General features: G+C 37.0%; 1 protein-coding gene across 3 annotated transcripts in view; it reads left to right on the forward strand.

The window, feature by feature from the left end:
- The window catches only part of pcdh11 (protocadherin 11), a 241,307-nt gene that overhangs the window by 133,350 nt on the left and 86,733 nt on the right, over positions 1-21,224 (forward strand). For all 3 annotated transcript variants that reach the window (XM_067457780.1, XM_067457782.1, XM_067457781.1), the window contains one exon: positions 6,400-6,601. In XM_067457780.1, coding sequence (XP_067313881.1) covers positions 6,400-6,601 — 202 coding nt within the window. The remainder of the gene's footprint in view (positions 1-6,399; positions 6,602-21,224) is intronic.

Below are 21,224 nucleotides of genomic sequence, written 5' to 3' on the forward strand. Positions count from 1 at the left end.
GCAAATTAAGCTAGCTAATGCATACTTTGTTTAAAGTAGGATAATGAAAAGTTCAGCTGTTGCATTATTGTGACTGCGTGGCCTCTGAATTATAGATAGCGTAATTCCCCAGAGACAATCTGTTGTTCTGTCAGCTCAGATCAGAGATGAACCACCTAACATCACACTCAGAGGTCAGAAGCTGCTTTCCGCTGTGGAGTAGTGAAAGTACACTGACTACCTCATAATTAAAGTGAGAAATTAACCTCAGAGAACCTCAGAGAATGAAACAATGGCTCGGGACAATATAGCAGTACTATATAACATTCCACAGCATTTTTGGACGAGAACTCTGTCTTCACTTCTACTTCACTGCTATGTCATTTATAAATACTAAAAAGTGCCATGTTTCAATGTTGTCAACTTGGGCAGTTAAGTAATATTGTTTCAGACAGTGTTACATTTGGGATGTTTGCGGTGTGACAACATACTCCATCAAAATAAAAAATAAAAATAAGAACAGCATTTTGCTTCTTTATTTTTTATAATTAATATAAATACAGTTGGTATTTATAAAATACTAAATCAGATATTTATACATGTCATTTTTAATTAGTTTGTCACTCTGCAAGACCATTTAAAAATAGCTATTGAAGGCAAAAGGTGACTAAAATAGAGAAAAACCTACATGAAGGGCATGTACGCTTTCCATTATACCGGTAATTTGTTTAAAGTGTCCCTGGTATGCTATTTTTGTTTCCTAACTTTGTTTTGGAGGTCTGCTCCAATTGGTATGCATGTATCCAAGGTCAAAAACAACACTTAAAATTGCTCAAAGAATCTGAAAATGGTTTGTTAGAAGGTTATGTTTCTCTAAACCCCTCCTTTTGGAGAGCTTTATCTGCTCTGATTGGTCAGATGGCCTGGTCTGCTGTGATTGGTCTGCTGCTTACGGAATGTGTCAAAAATGAAACACCTATTACCATCCTCAGCAATAATACCAGCAGCCGTGTCACCCTTTAGCCCATAACTGGTTTCCCACGGTAGCTAAGCAGGGTTGAGCCTGGTCAGTAACTGGATGGGAGGTCATAACGCCCCAGTACAGTGATGGGGAGACTATACTGTAACAAGCATCGTACTTTGGATGATACATTAAACCAAGGTCCTGATTCTCTGTGGTCATTACAAATTCCAGGATGTCCTTCGGACAAAGAGTGTAGGGGTGTAAGCCCGGCATCTGGGCCAAATTTGCCCATTGGCCTCTGTCCATCAGCATGCTCTCCTAATCATACCCATATACTGATTTACTCTGTCTCCTCTCCACCAATAAGCTGATGTGTGGTGGGTGTTCTGGTGCAATATGGCTGTGCAATATGGTGTTGGGAAAAGTTATTTTGAAAAGTAATATATTACAATATTGTGTTACTCCCTTAAAATGTAACTAATTGAGTTACTTAGTTACTTTTTAAGAAAAGTAATGTGTTACGTTACTTTTGCGTTACTTTTTCTCAACTTTGTTTTTATAACAAAAAAATTATATATTTTTTTTTTTTGCAAATGTAAAGACCTCTTTACACCAAAATTCAAAAATGAACCTCAGGTTGAGGTAAAAATGCTAATTCACACATGTGCAGTAGAGGGCGCAGCTCAAACAAACCTTTCAGCTGTGCTGTCATTGTGGACAAATGGAAAATAGGTCGCAGGAGAAAAAAAAGAGTCTTACTTAATAAATAAAAACTGAATTTTTGTCTTTTGGTTTAACTGAATCAACAAAAGTTACCATTAAAACATTGGTCAATAAAGGTAAATTAAATGCAGACAAATACTTTTTTTATTTAATATTTTATTATTGCAGGTTTGCATAGTATTCTTTTTTGCATTTGACTGATTTTATTAATTTTGAGAGGTATTGAATCTTTATTGTGCAAGTGAGATGAGGAAATGCTCACATTTAGTCTAGAACTACAATAACCATCATGTTCGCACTCTCTCTTGATTTTTCTCAACATGTCAAATAACTGTGAAAAATGAACTTGCGTTACTTTTTTTGTATGTGTTACTTTACTAGTTACTTGAAAAAGTAATCTGATTACTTAACTCGAGTTACTTGTAATGCGTACCCCCAAAACTGGCTGTCTCATCATCCAGGTGGATGCTGCACATTGGTGGTTGAGTAGATTCCCCCCTTCTATATGTAAAGCGCTTTAAATACCCACCAAAGCGCTAAATGTAACAAAAGATTGATACAGAGGGTATGCAAACAATAACAATGGCATTGGTTTTACCATATCAATTCAAGCCTGAGGCCTCATCATTTAGAAGGGCATGTAAGGATTATCAGTGCCGAAAACAGCTTCTCAAGATGTAAACAGCACAAACCAAACTCAGCAACCAAATACAGCAGCTATCACCCTGTAGCCCATGACTGGTTGACTACTAAAGCTAAGCAGGGCTGAGCTTGGTTATGCTGAGTGCACACAAAACAATTATCAGGGCTATTTCTCCCCTTCCGACAATCTAAGGTAAAAGATTATCTTGATGGTTCTACAGATTACCTTATCAGATTTGTCTGTGGTGTGAGGTGTGTTAAGAGTGATTGAACCTGATTGGAAGAATGCCGGCACTGCACCGACCTTGAATGGTAAATATTAAACATGTTGAAATTTTAATTTTAATATTAAACATGACGTGTGTGTGCGTGCGTGCGCGCGTGTGTGTGTGTTGGACCCCACGGACACAAGCTTGCTCGCTCTGTGGATTATCACGCAAAACTAAACAATACCCAATCAGAAAGCAAGCTAAAAAAAGACTCACCTCCAGCTTCCGCTGTACCATGTTAAGTTCTAAAGTCTCCATGACTTCATCTAAACATGTTCCTTTTACCCTCTCAAACTGTCTTATAGGAGTTTAAACATATGTGTGTGTGTACCCAGCATTAGTACCAGGAGCAGAGACCTCAGGGAAAACTAGGTTGCTGATGGAAGAGGGCCAGCAGGGGGCACTCACCCTGTGGTCTGTGTTTCCTAACACCCCAGTGTAGTGATGAGGACACTAGACCTTAACAAGCACAGTCCTTCGGATGAGATATTAAACCCAGGTCCTGACTCTCTGTGGTCATTAAAAATCCCAGGATGTTCTTGAAAAAAGAGTGGGGGTGTAACCCCGGCATCCTGGCCACATTTGCTCATTGGCCTCTGTCCATCAACACGGCCTCACAATCACCCCCATATATACTGATTTGCTTCATCATTCTGTCTCCTCTCCACCAATCAGCTGGTGTGTGGTGGGCGTTCTGGCGCACTATGGCTGCCGTCATATCATCTAGGTTGGTGCTGCATATTGGTGGGGGTTGAGGAGATTCTATATGTAAAGTGCTTAGTGCAGAGAAATAACAAATTATTATAGCGTTTGAGGGCAGGTCCAAGTAGACGTGCAAATGTGTTGCAAACCTACTTTGGTGAAGCTGGAATTACTGACTCGTTTAATTCTTTACATTTTAACCTGTAATCTTGGTGTTGATTTAAGCATGAACAAACCATGCAGCATCTGAGGAATGGCTATATCCATAGTTATCTTCCATGCTCTGTGAATTCTTTCTGTTGATTTCTCAGTTTTGAATATGTATCTGAGGTGGCAGTAACACATGAATATAATGAACCTTCACAGCTTTCCATTCTGGATGCCAACTAAGGATTTCGTTTTGTCAATCCACCAGTAGTCCTAATTTAAGTGGTAAGCAGTTTGGAGATGTGTATTTTGTTTTTGGAAACGCATGCTTTTTATTTGTGCCTTTTTTTTTAAAGCTATTCTTTTTCTCTGCAATCACAATAAGGGCTTTATTTGTGTCTCAGTGACAGAAGAAAAGCGGTTGAAAAAGGCTGGTTTAAATTCCCCAGAGCTCTTGAGCATGTGTTAATGATTAACTTTTGATTCTTGATTTCTTTGAACAATGCTTCAAGAATATAATAAACTATGTTCTGCCTTTGTAATTTTGTTTTTAATTCCAACTGTATTTTCTTGAATCCACATTTGGTGTTTTAAAAGAAACCATATGCACCAAGTTAACGGATAGCGCGTATATACTGTATATATTATATTCTTTCCGGTCAAGTATGAATACTCACATAAATGAAATGATCAAAATATGCACAAAAAAAAAACCCAAACATAATCACATCAGTATATCAGTATCATAGCTTTTATTCTTTGCAGTAAATTTGCCTTTGTAAATTCAATTGCTTTGCCTTTCATTTTGGCTAAGATAATGTCACTGGCTATCCAAGGCATAAATATAAAAAAGCAAATAAATTGATATTGGCATATTACAGTCTAATGTGATATTAGATGAAGAAGAAGATAAAGGTGCCCTGTTTTATAAGGACTCCTGTAAAGGCAACCATGGCCATCTTCTTGCCGCCAGCAAATTAAGAGACTGCAAAAAGGTCACCTTACATACCAATATCAGCCCCAAAGAGACAGAGGTTCTCCTCCTTTGAACAAGAAAATCTACATACTGTCTCCAGATCTGCCTGGTTAAAGCTACTTGATCCACATCTTCCTCCGCCGTCTAAATTGGGCCAGTGGGTCGAAAGCCGGTGGAGCCTTGTGAAAAAGAATCACAAGTTTGCATGACTGTGGGCAGTCTCTATCAATCAGAAACACAATGCTTAGAGGGAGAAACCTAGGCTCGGATATACAGACATTCTCCTGGCAGAGCAGCTGACTATAACAGGTTTCTCGAGTAGTGATGGGAAAAGTTTTATTAAAATGGATCAAATGATACTTTGCCATTCCTGCTGACAGTCATCTCATTACTTTTTTTTTTTTTATTTTGTTTTATTTTGTTTCTTCCTCCGAATGATACTTGGTAAAATAATAACTTTGGCACCAGCACACTACACTCTAAAAATGTGTTTTTCAGAATAAAAAAAAATGTGCTTCATGTGATAAAAATAAAATAAAAATGTATGTATGTATGTATGTATGTATGTATGTATGTATGTATGTATGTATGTATGCTGGGCTTGACCCGCCATTTGTCGGTGTATTTCAGCTGTGGCTTACACACTCCTACTAGCCACTTTGGCGGGTTTCATTTTATTGTAGTCTTCTCAAAAGGCATCTGTTATAGTCACGTTGCGTATTATAACCAACCACATGCGATTCTGTTGAATTTATGAATGCACTGTCTAATAATCAGAGGCTTAGGAGTTTTGATCAGTTCAGATTAGGAGTTTTGTTCAGAGCATGCTCTCACTCTCTGAGCACTCTCACTGCATAAGAATATCATTAACCAACAAAGCAGAGATGGACGTGCGATGTACACATTGCGATGTACCACTTTTTGCCTGGGTCGATATTGGCCCCACCACTTTTTGAAACATCTCGCAGCATGGATGAACCAACTTAAAACATATCCAGTTAACTAGAAGACCATAATTTTGTTCATTTGTTAAATAAGAAGCGTTTTGCAGCTCGATGTCGCTGTTCAGTGGCACGGATTTTGCTCCAGAAATTTCTCTTCGCAGTCTTCATACGAGCGTTTTAATCTATTGATTAACGTAATTGCGGAGACTTTCTATTTGTTCGGTGAAAACCGTCCCTGCTCTTGATACAGAATCATTGATGGTAAGGTGTTTTATAGAAGAAGATTTTTTTCTTTTTTAAACCTATACAAGGACAGTTTGTAAGCCTAGAAAGAAACTATCACATTAACTGTTGCCCTGCCATTCATGAGTTACCTCATCATTCATGATACAATGCTTCTCTGCCAATGACGAGGTTTTAGTCCTTCTGTGTTTTCACTGTTATATGGTTGGGGCGCTATTACGCATCTCCTGAGGGAGTACAGATTCTCCAGAATAAAACACAGGTGAAGAAGAAGCAGACGCAAACAATACCATAGGTAAATAGCTGCATATGAAAAATAATCCAAGACAGCAACAAAGTTTCGGCCAAGATCCAGCCAAATGTCTACCAAATGTGGCCCTGATCTGGGCTGACACTATGTTGCTGTCTGGGATGTAATCTTTATCAATAAACAGCACAAAAATCCACACTGCCTAATGTTACTTAATGTTGAATGATATGTCAACCCAGGATGAGCTATAGGACTGTGAAGCTTTGGGGTTGCTGAAGGACTCGATCTACTCAATCTGTGTTTTGAACGTTATTCTGAATATAATCTGGATGTAGCCTAGTCTTTTGTCACATTGACAAAAATGTGATTTTCTCAACTTTTTGCTCAAAAATGTAGCTTTTGTTATGAAACTTACTCACATTCAAGTTTTGATAAAAAATACATGAAACTAGAATAAACCATATTCTTGTTCCTTATTCCTGTTTCTCCCGTTTCTTCCTGAAAGCCCAAAGCCATTGTCTGCTTAGCTTGAATGCTTTGTGTTTGTGTGTGTGTTTTAGCAGACACAACGGCGCGTGACCTTTCACCTCCCGGACGGCTCTCAGGAGAGCTGCAGTGACAGCGGGCTTGGAGAGCAGGAGCCCAACAGCGGTGCCAGCACCACCCAGCCTCTGCCCTTGGGCTTCCCCCAGGAAGAGTACTATGAACAGACCTCACCGAACAGCCGCACTGAGGGTGACGGCAACTCCGACCCCGAGTCCAGTAAGTACTGACCGCTGTCCTTTACCAGCACATTTTCAGCAGCTGAGCAGGCAAAAGGCAGAGGAGTTCACACCTGTGCGGGCCTCCAAGGATGATGAACTGCTAAGAAACGTTTTTATATTACATACAGGTTTTTTTTTTTTTTTTCTTGTTTTTTTTTCTTCGTGAACACATTCAGATGTTTATCACATATTTCCAGACCTGTACACTAGTAAAATAAACAACCCTTCAACCCTTTAAACGTACGTATACATATATATATATATATATATATATATATATATATATATATATATATATATATATATATATATATATATATATATATATATATATATATATATATATATATATATATATATGTGTGTGTGTGTAATGTGATAACCATCTTAATGTGTTCACAGAAAAAAATAAAAAAATAATTAAAATTGTACATTTTTAAATTTTTATTTTGTGAACACATTCAGATGGTTATCACATTCATCAGGCCTGTACACTACTTAAAAGGTTGGAGGTCAGTAAGATATTTTTTTATGTTTTTGAAAGAAGTCTTATGCTCACCAAGGCAGTTTTTTTTTTTTTATTCCTGTGATGACAAAGCTGTATTTTCAGCATCGTAACTCAATGTCTAATGACTAACGTCTTTCCTATCTTCAATTTTTGAAAATGTAATATTTTTGTGGAAACTGCTCGTTGGGAACACGTGTGGTGACGCAACATACTGACCTCAAACTTTTTTTAAATAACTGTTTTATCTCTTTTTTATAAAAAATTAAAAAAAAGACCTGAACCTGAACTTTTCATTATGTTCTTATCTTGCAAATTAATTAGTACACATTTTGCGTTCCATACTTCAAATAAATGGACATATTTTCCTATTCAAATTTGTTCATTCATTCAATAAATCTCAATGTTTTCTCCTACGTATATTTGTCCTTCTCCGAGTATTGGTTTTCCATCTGCACAGGTGCAAGAACAGAAATGCATACAGTTTATAGGGCACGTTCCTGCTAAGTGAACAGTATGCTGCCCTCTGCAGTAGTGCTTTGCGGAGCAAATAATGCTTGTTTAGGGAGGGTGTTTATTTGCTCGAGTTGTTATTGTTTAATGAGGCACAAAAGAGCTGGTTAGTATTTACTGCTGGGCTACTCTGTCTATATTGCGCGGCCATTAGTATGACCGACTGGTCTTTGTGAATGTAAGCTTGGTAGATCTTCTTCATCATGCAGCAAATAAAGCGGTCTTTGTGTTTGATTTTCACCGTAACCCTGGGATGTAAAGCCCTTGTATCTTGAATACCGTAGGACAGTCCAGTGCGCCTGGCGGATCCTTTGATTCCAGGGTTCATTTCAGCATCATCATCAGAAAAAAAAAAGTAAGGGAACTGTGATCAACACAAATCTCTTCATCTCGCTCTGGCTTACATATCAATAATATTGGTGGATTGCCATAATGTTATTCATGTTGTTTGAGGCAGCACAAGTTTGTAAAATAAATTGGCTTGCAGACACCTGCAGATATCCTCGCTGTCTGGCCCATAAATGAGACAATAGCGTCTCTGACTGAAGCACAAATGTCTTTGCATTCTGCACTGCAGCAGAGTGTTGTGTAAGAATGTATGTGTTTCTTCAGCTCATCTCCTGCCAGGCTATTTACATACACATGATGGCCAGTCTTTGCTCTTAGATTAGCTGTTGTTGAACCGGCCTGCTGTCTATGATAATGCAACATGTTCTCTCAAACCGAGCTGGATCCATGCTTTGAAATCCCTAGTTTTCACATTAATGGATACAACTGATAAACTGCACAGTATATAATATCCCCTTTCTAGACTGAAAAAAAGGTTGCTGCCTTATTTATTTATTTTTATCTACAAATAAAAAATGAACTTCAATGTTTAAGTCATTACAACGTAAATTACATAAAAACTGACATAAAAAACTAATCAGATCTTTTTCTTTTTTTTTATCTTATTTTGATGAGTAAATGCAATATAAAATGAGTATAAAAACACATGTTACCAGTTATCATATAATTAGTTTAAAGTCTATGTATGCATACAAACACATCTTCATATAAAATTTTTGATACTACACTGTCAGAAAAAAAGGTACATTTCTGTCACTGGGGCAGTAAGGTACAAAACCGAAAAGGTACTACTATGTACCTTTAATGTACTAATACACACTCCTAAAGTACTGATAGATAGATAGATAGATAGATAGATAGATAGATAGATAGATAGATAGATAGATAGATAGATAGATAGATAGATAGATAGATAGATAGATAGATAGATAGATAGATAGATAGATAGACAGACAGACAGACAGACAGACAGACAGACAGACAGACAGACAGACAGACAGACAGACAGACAGACAGACAGACAGACAGACAGACAGATAGATAGATAGATAGATAGATAGATAGATAGATAGATAGATAGATAGATAGATAGATAGATAGATAGATAGATAGATAGATAGATAGATAGATAGATAGATAGATAGATAGATAGATAGATAGATAGATTGATTGATTGATTGATTGATAGTAGGCAACTGGCAAAAGGTAGCTAACTACATTGATGTTATTTATTTATCTGATTATATCATTGTTTAAAAGAGCATTATTTTTTTAAATAATGAGGATATTTGAGTAGAATTAAAGTAATTACATGTAAATTTACACTAAACAGTAAGCTAATAAAACTAATTTATACAAGGTAATTTGAAAACATGGTGATAAACAGCAGTGTTTCCAAACTAAATATTTATTGAACTGCGAAAATGAAGATGTGAAATTTCTCATAGTTTCAAAAACAACACTGAGTGATTATTCTTCACCACGGCACCTATTAGTGGGTGGGATATATTAGGCAGCAAGTGAACATGTTGTCCTCTAAGTTGAGTTAAAAAAATGGGCAAGTGTAAGCACACAGAGTAATGGCCAAACTCAGTGTTTTGACTGAATAATACGGTTACTTTTTCAAGAAAACTTATAGTATGCCTCCTGAACACGTCCTATATATAGTGTGCATCTCTCTGTATCATTGTGTGATAATTTTGTATAATTTTTGTATATGTTAGCCTAGCCATAGGACATTGGAACAACAGCAGGGTGAGTAAAATATGGCTTTATTTTAATTTCAGGGTGAACTATCCCTTTAACATTCATGCTTCAATGAGTTTATAAAGTAATCAGAGATAAATCCACATGAAACAATCTATTTAATCCAAGTCTTCACCATGTGTGATGCTTTTATTCATATATAAACACTGATTAGCACAAATTAATAGAGCACATTGAATATTGCCAAAAGAAACGTACTCTTAAAGAAACATTGTTAGTTGATTAGTGAGGACCAATGAGGTTTGTTCTTGCATGTCAAGCACGTTTGTGCTTCCATATACCTTATTTGATGTTCTCTTTGTGTGTGTGTTGATCAGAAATATTTGAAACTGCATCAGAGTCAATAGCCTCGTAAGCGGCTCTCAGGTTTCATTAAAAATATCTCATTTGTGTTTGGAAGGTGAGCAAAAGTCTCATGGGTGAGTAATTAATGACAGCAATTTCATTTTTTACTTTAAGAGAGAGAAATTCTTGTAAAACAGATTATTGCCTCATTTACCAAGCTGAGCACAATATAATGTGACATCAGAATGGCTTTTTGTCACACCACATTGCTACTTATTGGAAGAGGTAATTTTTGATTAATTTCTCCCTATAGTTAACATGAAAAATAACTTCTTATCCCTTCTTAAGTGATACATTTTTGATGCTCGATGTAGGCTGTTAAAATGAATGTGTTAATGCATGCAAATATTTTCGTTTAACGCAAAAAAATATTTAACGCTATTAACACAGCATTTCTTTTTTTCGTCATCCTTTTGAATTACATGACCACACTATCATTCATTCAAGTGCTATTAAACCATTCAAACGTGATAAGACACACACGCACGCACGCACGCACGCACGCACACACACACACACACACACACACACACACACACACACACACACACACACACACACACACACACACAAAAGAAACTAGTGTCTATCCACACTAAGTGTAAATAGTGTGCCTTGTTGGCAAGTGCTATTCACAAAACTTCCGCCTAACAATGTCTGGCTGTGCCAAACAAGATTTAAAAAAATAAAAATAAATAAAAAAAGGAAAACTGTACATAGCTCAACATCCCCAGTGGTGCAATCAGTAAAGCATATAGCTAATGGATCATTGTTTTGTCACGATCAACACGGGTTCGAATCTCCCTTTTGCTGTTAGCTCTTCTCTCTTTTCTCATCACAAATCACATCAGAAATGCATTTATTTTCAATACAAATTAAGAAAATGCTTTAAATGTGGAAATAAAGTGCCTAACAAAATGCATTTATTGGATAGGATTAGGGATAGGTGTAGTGAGGGCTTTTAGTGTTCCTTTAAGGCGGCATCCATTTAATAATTGAAATAAAAATAATAATTCACACTCTGTTATTATTGCATCCTGTTAATGTACATCAATACTAGGGCTGTCCTCGACTAAAGATTTAGACAATCGAATCAGAATTGTCGAATCTCTCTATGGTCGACTGATAGTCGAATCATCTGTGTGTGTGAATGGGTTGGGAGGGGCACGACACTGTCAGCAGAAGGGTAAAACTATTTTTATTTTCCTTTACACACTGCACGCAGCAAACACTTTTAATAAAGCGACCAAAACTGCCTGCCAACTGACAATGGCTTTCTTATTTAGGTTTAAATAGCCTAAAAGGTAATGTCGTGGATAAACATTCATAAACCGTTTTCTCATAACATGTTAAAGCCGCGATCGAAATACAGAACATCACACAAATATATAAAAGAACATTTTGATAAATAAACCTAAATAAAATACCTGCATAGAGAGGAAAAGAACACTTTGAGTGCGTTTACATGCACGTTATTTAGCCGATTGTGCCTAAAGCGGGTGAAGGACGCGAAGCTCAGCCCCGCGCACCTCAGGATCTTACTCACACCGCCACCTGACGCGCACATTATATACACGCGAGCTCAATTTTGAATTGACTGACAAATGAGCTGCACGAAAGCGCTCTGTGGTGCGGCAGGATTTTAAACAACTTCCTGAGTGGCTGCGGACAGGCGCTGAATGCTGCCGCCGGTGTGTGTACACTCATTGAACGTGTTCTTATTTTAAAGGTGCGGTGCGAAGCTCAGCGGCCTTAAAGGGGTCGCACAACGATGCTCAGCTCAGCTCAGCGCTGCAACACGTCTTTAAAATATTGAGCACCCCCATATTGCCAAAATGGTATGATCCTCGTTTCATAACACCCGCGAAGATTCAACCGTGAGATCGGTGGTCGAATCAGGCTCCGCATATCGATGCATCGAATCTTCGACTTTTCGGGGTCACCCCTAATCAATACTGAGGTGCAAAGTATGTATCTGTCAAAATAAAGTATAAAACACATGTAATCACTATTTATATTACAAAGAACTGGTGTAAATATTAGGGATGCAACAATACAGTTAGTCCACGGTTCAATACATACAACTTCTTATACATATACATTCCAAATGTATTGTATAATATAAAAAGAACATACAAAAAGATTTACAGTGGCTCCTCAGAGCTGTACAGTAGCATTTAAGGATTTAAGGACTGCGCTGCTAAGGACTACTCACATGTCATATACAGACACACAGGATTTTACTTTAACTTTAGACATAACCAACTGTGTTTATATATGTTAACCTTGTGTGTATTTGACAGTATTAGCGCAGTAAGACTAGTTAGTCCAGTGATCTTGACAGGTTTTCAGTGTGCGTGCTCAGCGCATGTAAAACGCAAATTAAATGTTTAACCGGCAAGGCTTTAAAACGCGGCTAAACACCCCCTAGCTTTAGTTCATATGATTGAATATTTGCTCATATCAGCACGTAGACTCACATGCACACTCAAACAGAGCCGAAATTAACTGAAAGAAATATAAATAATTAATTAAATGCAAAACTAAAAAAAACGCAATTCACAAGCGCACATTGAACCGTGAATCCAGTACCGAACGGTTCAATATTATATTGAGAATTGTGGCATCCCTAGTAAATATAATATATCACAATTTTCATTTAGTAAATATAATCTACAGCTTAGTGTAGAAATCTTCTATCACTAAGAAAATATGTTGATTTCACTGAGTGTTAATAAAATATAGTTGCTATTTACACTGCCAAAAAAAATGTGTGTCTGTGAATCTTCTATACGTTTGACAGAGACTTACACAAGACTCATGTGCACACTTGAATGCACACTTTTTAGTATCCTCGTAAGAGCAGTCTTAAATTAGTTAAATGAAGTTTAACGAGTTGTGAGGACATCAAATGGTTGTCAGATCCAGATCCATGTCATGCGCTTCAGATCTTAAAGTAACAGCGGCCTGGTAAAAAAAAAAAAAAACAGTTACTGTGATGTGGTAATTATGTAATTAATCTTAAAAAAAGACAAAGAGAAAACAAAAACACTGCTCTTGACTGAACTTGTGTAGCTTTAATAAGGATTAATCAATATTTCATTTATAAAATATGCAGTGAAGACTATAAAGTGTTTGATAACTTTATTCAATGTCTGTATATATGCTTGTTAGATCAAATATTTAAAATATACCGCTTTCATGTTGTTTGGAGATTAAATGTGAAAAAAATAATTAAAGAATAGCAATTAATTTTTAATTTTCAAATCAATAACAGCATTAGTTGGATGATGTTACAGTAATATTTATGAATAATTCAAAAAAATGCAAAATTTCATATACCTTGTAGTGTGTGTGTGTGTGTGTGTGTGTGAGAGCCTGTTTATGTGGTTTATGAGGACACAAATTTGTATAACTATGGGTATTACACTGGTATTACACTATAAATGTGGTTTATGAATTATTACACTATATTACACTGGTATTACACTATAAATGTGGTTTATGAATTATGTTTTAATTCAAATGGCCTTAAAAACATACTAAATTATGTTTTTTTGAGAAAGTAAAAATGCAGAATGTTTCCTGTGATGGGTAGGTTTAGGGGCAGGGGCAGTGTAAGGGGATAGAAAATACGGTTTGTACGGTATAAAAACCATTACGCCTATGGAGAGTCCCTGTAAACCACATAGACCAACGTGTGTGTGTGTGTGTGTGTGTGTGTGTGTGTGTGTGTGTGTGTGTGTGTGTGTGTGTGTGTGTGTGTGTGTGTGTGTGTGTGTGTGTGTGTGTGTGTGTGTGTGTGTGTGTGTGCTATTTATTTTGGAACAACAGGCTGGATAATGGTCTGCTTCCGTGCATCATCCAGTAGAAAGGAACAAACTATAACACTAGCCGTGATTTGCATATGCTAAGTGATTGCTCGGTGGCTCATTAATATTCTGCAATGGATGCATCTCCGGCTTCATAAAATCAGCCTTGTAAATGGGAGCACGACGTTTGTGTCATTTGGGAACTGGGTTAATTGGCAAAGTGGACTTTTTTTTCCCTTTTTTTTTGTAATATATTTCTTTTTTTTCCCTCTATCTGGAGGCTAAATTGCTCTCAGGTAATTCAGTTACAACAGACAGCAAATGATAGGAAGAAATACAAGAGGGAATTCTGAAGTCAATATTATTATCGCCCTGTTTCTTTTCACTTCAACTTCATCCGTTCCAGCAAACCATTCTTTGTACACAAAATCTATCATTTATTCTATTGTCAAAGCACGAGCTGAAAAACCTGAAAGCTTCCAAACTGACAGCCTCATGAATAAACATGAGCAATCCAACACTGCTTAAAATGAAAAATACATCATGCACTTTTATCCCGGGATTATTTGCTGTTGTGCAAAAGCCAGATTGATAAAAAGCATGTCATTTATTTATAATCATCAGAAGAGCATAGTACGGAGGGTCGAGGTGGCAGAAGAGAAAAAGCTGACGTCGTCCCCTCGAGCATGGCGGGACCCCCGGCGCGTGCTCGACGAGGAAAGGAGCCGGCCGTCTCGTTCGCTCCCCGTTTCCTAGCCCAAAAGTTCACTGATAAAAGCTGACGCCGTGGTTGAGAGTTCAAAAAGAGAGATAGATCCCCTCTCTGTTGACAGACTCTGAGACTGTGAGAGGAGTGCATTGGAGGCGTAGGGAGCCCAAGACGGATTAGATATGGTTTTATCAATGAGCAGCAGGCAGCTGTAGCTGTGGCAATCGCTTATCTTGTCGTCTCAATTTGAAAAGAGTGAGAACAAGGGAGAGAGAGAGAGCAAGACGAAGGGGGATTGAGAGAAAGAACAGAGAGTACCGGTGGCAGACCCAAGGAAAAGGTGACGCGACGCAGGTTCACATGCGGAAAGATGCCGCGGCAAGGTCTCGCGTGTCATCTCGGCTTGAGTAATAGCAGGTGGAAAAGCAGAGGATACGGCCTTCTTATGACAATGTAGTTCTCGGCTCCTTTTTTAAAACAGCATCTTTATTAGACCGCCCGCTTTCGAAATAAAGTTCATGTGACATTTATGTTACTGTTATTTATGAAGCAGGAGGCAATTCGTTTTATGGCTCCTTTTTTTTTTTTGCTTTGCCTCCTCGGGCTCTCTTTATCAGACGGTCGCCAGTGTAGTTTGCTCATTTTCGCCACACTCTTCTCTGAGCAGCTTGAATTTGCCACGGCCTCTGGCCGATTGGCTAAAGACTCGATTCTGCTGTTTGCCGAATTAGCATGGATGTTGCTGTCTCTCTGCCACCACCCCGTGCTTCCCTCCTCCCGAACAGCTGGCAGAGGGAAAAGGGAACTTCTCATACAATTAACATTTTTAAATCTTCACTGTCCCTTCAGGCGGCCAAACCTTTGTACTTAACATCAAACAATATTATGCATTAAAGTGTCAAATCCGCCGCCGTCGAATCCAGGTGGTCACGTGTTTGTCAAGCAAACAGACCTAATCTTTAAAAAAAAAGATGTTATTGTTTTGAATGATCGTTTAGAAATATGATGTGTAAAATACAATTACATTACATCTCGCCTCGCTGAGGGTTGACTCTCTTCTTTGAAAGAGGTGAATATCGTGCGTTACAAAGCTAATTTGCCGTAATGGTGTGCTTCATGATTGCATGAGTCACATTGTTTCCTTCCAAATAAGTCGGATTAATTACATAAGGGTTATTTATAGATCTATACGAGTGCAGCATTGCAGCATGTGTGGATTTACATCTTTAATAACCCTGACAGACGTTTTACTTGTGGAAAACTGGTAGCAACTGCATTATGTTTATAAGTGACTAATGGAAAAGAGCAGCCAATGAAGATGCCTGGAAACAAGCTGTCTTCAATATTTTCTTGTGTTTAATTTGGGCTAGCTGATATGGCCGTTCTGATACGGCCGAATACTGCTATGTATTGTTAGCTATTACTAATTTATTAATTAGGAATGAAACTCTACTTTTTAATGTTGTTTGCCATGTCTATATGGTGTTTTTTACTATTTCCCCACCAGCGGTTAAAAAAAAAAAAAGTTGCCAGCCAGCGCCAGCGTTTTTGTTCATTTTCAGAAAAAAATGAATGGCCCATACACTGTCAGAAAAAAAAGGTACATTTCTATCACTGGGGCGGTACCCTAAGGTACAAACCCGCAAAGGTACTAATATGTATTTTAAGGTACGACTATGTACCTTTAAGGTACTAATACGCACTCCTAAAGTACTGATATGTACCTTTTAAGGTACTAATATGTACCATTTAGGGGTGAGAAAGGTACAAAGATGTACCTTTTCACTTTTGTACCTTAGGGTACCGCCCCATTGACAGCACTGTACCTTTTTTTCTAAAAGAGTGTAGGATATTTTGTTGAATGCATATATGAGCATGCAATATATCAAAAGCTTAATGCATTCCTTTTTTCATCAACACTTAATATGGGTAAGTTTCATAAAAAAGTAACATTTTGAACAAAAAGCGTTTTGTCCATGTTTTTGTCAAATATTTAATCCAGATCAGATTCAGAGTAACACAGATGGAGAAGATCCATCAACACCCCTAATGCTTACACAGTCCTGTAGTTCATCCTGAGTTCCTTATGCTCACTAAGGCTGCATTTATCTGATAAAAAAATACAGTAAAAACTGATATTTTTGTTTAAATGTTTAAAATGTACAAATGTTTAAAATATAATTTGATCACAGGAACAAATTATATTTTAAACATTGTAAATATTTCTCCTTATTATCATCAGTGTTGAAAAGTTATTTTTGTAGAAATCTGTTCAGAATTCTTAAATAAAAGTCCAGTGAACAGCCTTTATTTGAAAAATTAAAGATAAGTGTCACCAATCTATGTAATGCATCCGTGCTGAATGAATGAATAAATAAATAAATAAATAAATAAATAAATAAATAAATATGTAAATAAATAAATAAATAAATAAATAAATAAATAAATAAATAAATAAATAAATAAATAAATAAATAAATAAATAAATAAATAAATAAATAAATAAATACTAGGGCTGTCAAAGTTAACGCGTGAATAACGCGTTAATGCAAATTAATTTTAATGGCACTAAATTTATTAACGTGCATTAACGCAGCGCACATTTTCTGTTTGATCCGTGGCATAGCCCGTATTTGGAAAAAGTGGGAGCAGTCAGACGATGCAGCAGCAAACATTAATCGGGAAAGAAAAGGGTTGACATTAACATTTCTATTCTAAACCAAACGTGCAGTTATTGCCTACATAAGCTACCATATTTTCTAGACTCCAGGTCTATAAGCGTTTTTTTCACTGAGCAGATTCTCTGCAGTCCGAGCGCGACGCACTGAAGCTCACTCTCGCTCATGTCTGAGGTAAATCATTAACACCAGCACTGCTTACAGTACACATGTTTTATTGAACTAAATACATTACAATCGGCTAAAACGAATGCACAGGTTACTTTTCTGAACAAGCGCACTCCTGAGTCCGTGTTACTTAAGCCCCTTTCACACTGCGATTCCGGCAAATACACGGATAATGCGACCCTGCATTTGTTCCCGGGTCGCTAGATTTGGTCCATTCACACTGCCAGACAAATACCGTAATATGTGCGCTTTCACACAACCCGTAACGGTCCCGGGTCGAGTTGATACGTGACATCCTGATGTGACGTATAATGGCGAGCGATCTCAGCTTCAGCGCGGATAATAAGGAGCTCTGTGGTCTCGACTTGAGTCCAGTTTGCGCACATTTCTGCTTGTTTAATTTTTGTTTCTTTTGTATACGAACACTCTCTGCGTTTAAAACACCCACTAGCTCTTCTGGCACTGCAGGGTTGTATTATTGAAAAAACAAGCTCTAGGAGTCGCACAATAACTACGTACACGTTGCGGCATTAGTTTCGGCTTTTGTTCACACAGCGCTCGTCCCGGGTCGAATACCCCAATATTACTAGGTCCCCGACCCGGGTCGAATTCGGTAATCAATCCCGGGACGTGGTTGCTTTCACACAGAAGGCGACCCGGCAATGTTCAGGTGAATCGCGACACAGTTCGGCAAACACGTACACACACACACACACACAAAATACCGGCAGTTCAATAGGGAACGCAGATCTCTTAAAGGGGCCGCAGTATATTCCTGCTGGTGGAATACAGGCCTCCTCCAGGTATGGTGTGGTTCTGGTGCGCTCAGGTCCGCATGACAGCTTTCACATTACCAATTTTTCATACGAACTGTGCCCTGCTGCAAATTAAACTGCCAGTGTAAAAACTACCTTATATTCTTAAAATGAGAGAAATCACTGCTTATTTTTAATTTTTTAAGTTTAGGCTTAAGAGACATGAACAATTTCTTTGAAAAACATCTATGACCTTTGATACATCTAGTCTTCATGGTTTATTATTGATTATTATTGAATAAGTTTCACTAATAATAAATCTACATTTGCCTAAAGCATGCATATTTGTCCATACCCATGTTGATAAAGTATTAAAAACTTAATTTAAACTTAATTTAAGATACATTTACAATTGCTAAAAATGTGTGATTAAATTGCGATTAATCGCGAGTTAACTCATGACAATCATGCGATTAATCACGATTAAATATTTGAATCGACTGACAGCCCTAAATACATAAATAAATAAATAATTCTTAAAATCATTTCATTTGAAGGTAGAAAACAAATACTGAACTAATACTGTAATCCCAAATTCATAGATTTACTCCTGAATGCAACATTCATCTTGAGCATATGAAGACACATACCCTATCAAGCCCCTTCATGAAGTTCATTTTGCTTTTGAATGTAAAGATTTTCTCATATAATAGTGCAGTCTAACGGATTTAGTCCCAGCTAAAAGCATGTTGCTGCTGTGTCATTAGTAAAGTATTAGTCTTTGAGATTTCATATGTGAAGCATATGGCCTCATGTGACCAGCTTATGTCTTACTAAGATCTGCTCTGGTATAAAAATAAATAAATAAATTCAAATCAACCAATCCATTTTATTCATTCTAAATATAATAAGATTACAGTTTTAACAACGTCCATACACTTCTAGAGTAAGAGCTTTAATGTATATAGTCCCTAAGTGCTTTCAGGGGTAATTTTTATTATTGTTTTCCACTGCAGTGTTTGTAACAGAAACATGCATGGACTTGGTTTAGCCTAAGATATTAAATGCTCTCTCGCTCTTCCACTCGCTCTTAGCGAAGCATAGCTGTTATTGCTGTTAGTGGTATAAACAGATGCTGGGTTGGCCTTTTTAGATAATCTCAAGCGGAACATGTAAGACAATGTAAAAAAAAAAAAAAAAAAAAAAAAATGTTTAAACTGCATAAGTGATGTGATGCTGCGTAAAAAGCATTTTCATTCAATCAAAACCAGGCTGCCTATTATTTTATTCAGCCATCAGTAATGATTGTATAGCTAGATTACACTACATTTTAGATTTTTTTTTGTACTCAAAATTGTGACTTTTTATAGGTACAGAACTGTCTCGCGTCGATCTCGGTATAATACATCAAGGTGTAGTATAAAGAGATGAAAATATGTGCTTCGGATGAAAACATGTCAGTGACTGACTTCAAATCTCTGGTTGATTCTGAGACATCTTGAAAAGCAAGCAGTTTTAGCTGTTGTCCCTTTTCATTGTAAAAGCAATATTCTGACTGATTTAAGAATAATATCTCACTTCAAGTTGTAATATGACACAACTGCATCAAAGCAATGCCTGCATTTCAACCATCATAGCATGTCATCTCATCCTCGGCCCAGCATGCATGAATACGCGAGTTAAAAAGGAATAAAAACAGACGAGAAATGAAACGACTGAGATGAAAATTCTTTCTTTTTTTTCTTTCTTTCTTTTTTTTTTTTTTTCCTTGCATGCTTGTTGAGGCCACCAGTAATCACATTGGGACGGTCGTCACTTGAACCAAACCATATTTGCAAAAGTTGGCTTTTCTCAAACCAAACAAATAACTGATTTGGTGCTGCAGGGTTTTGAAACCTATTTCCAGATGCTGCATTAAGCCAGAGTTAAAGCGTCAATACGAATCTACACTTTTTTATTCTTTTTTTAAAGTGTTCTTATGACAGTTTTGACCTTTTTTTCTTCCCCTGTTTCATGTCTAGGACTGGTCAGATGGGATTTGATTGGTTTCATCTGTTTATCCATCATAGCCAACAGGGTTTTAGGAAAGAGTTCACTCTTTGAGCTGATATTGAGGGAAACCTGTGTTTAGTCTACTTCAAATGCCATTGATAGTTGTCTTGGGGAGACAATGTATTGATCTGGAAAGTCAAGTCAAAGCGCTAAAATCTCTTTTGTTTCCCTGGAAGAGTTAGGAATGTGTCATGCAAGAAAGCTCCAAAACAGTGTATTAAGCAGCTGTGTTGTGCTGCTGGGGATTATGCCAAACATTAAATAAATAAATAGATAGATAGATACATGCATACATTTTCTGCATTTTAATGTTTATTTATAAATTGTTAATTGTTGTGTTTGTTCCAAATAATGTATTTTTATTTAGCTTTGGTTTCACCCGCCGATTCTGATTCTTTCCCCCACATTATCCACATACAGAGAATTATCAACCCCGATCTCACTGCAATCCGAAATTCATATGAATTTGTTTGATTTTTGCTAAATTGTACATATTTGACGAGTTCCCAAATTCAAATGAATCCGTATGAATGACCCACATCAAACCCCCACCCCTAAACCTAACCGTCACTGGGGTGTAGACAAAACGTACAAATTCGTACAAGTTAGGTCGTACAAATTTGACAAATTAGCCATCTCGTAAAATACGTACGAATTGGATAGCGTTGGGAATTATATTAAACAGACATCACACCAGCATTAAGCAAATAAATTAAAATATTCCAAATACTGCTGTTAGTGTATGTTAATCCGGTCTGTGTCTTCAACATATCTTGCTAGTTTGAGTACACAGAGCGAATTTAAACCATTTATTGGTTTGAAAGTAATCAGATTAGCTTTTTAATTAACATTTATAAAGGGGATTAAATAACTTTTTAATGAGAAGCAGATACCTTTTGCCGATAAACTACCCCTAACTGCCTTCAGTCCAACAGTCACTAAGAATATGTCCTTCAGGACATTATTCGG

The sequence above is a fragment of the Pseudorasbora parva genome, chromosome 11 (genome assembly GCF_024679245.1).
Source record: "Pseudorasbora parva isolate DD20220531a chromosome 11, ASM2467924v1, whole genome shotgun sequence".
NCBI classification, from domain to species: Eukaryota; Metazoa; Chordata; class Actinopteri; order Cypriniformes; family Gobionidae; genus Pseudorasbora; species Pseudorasbora parva.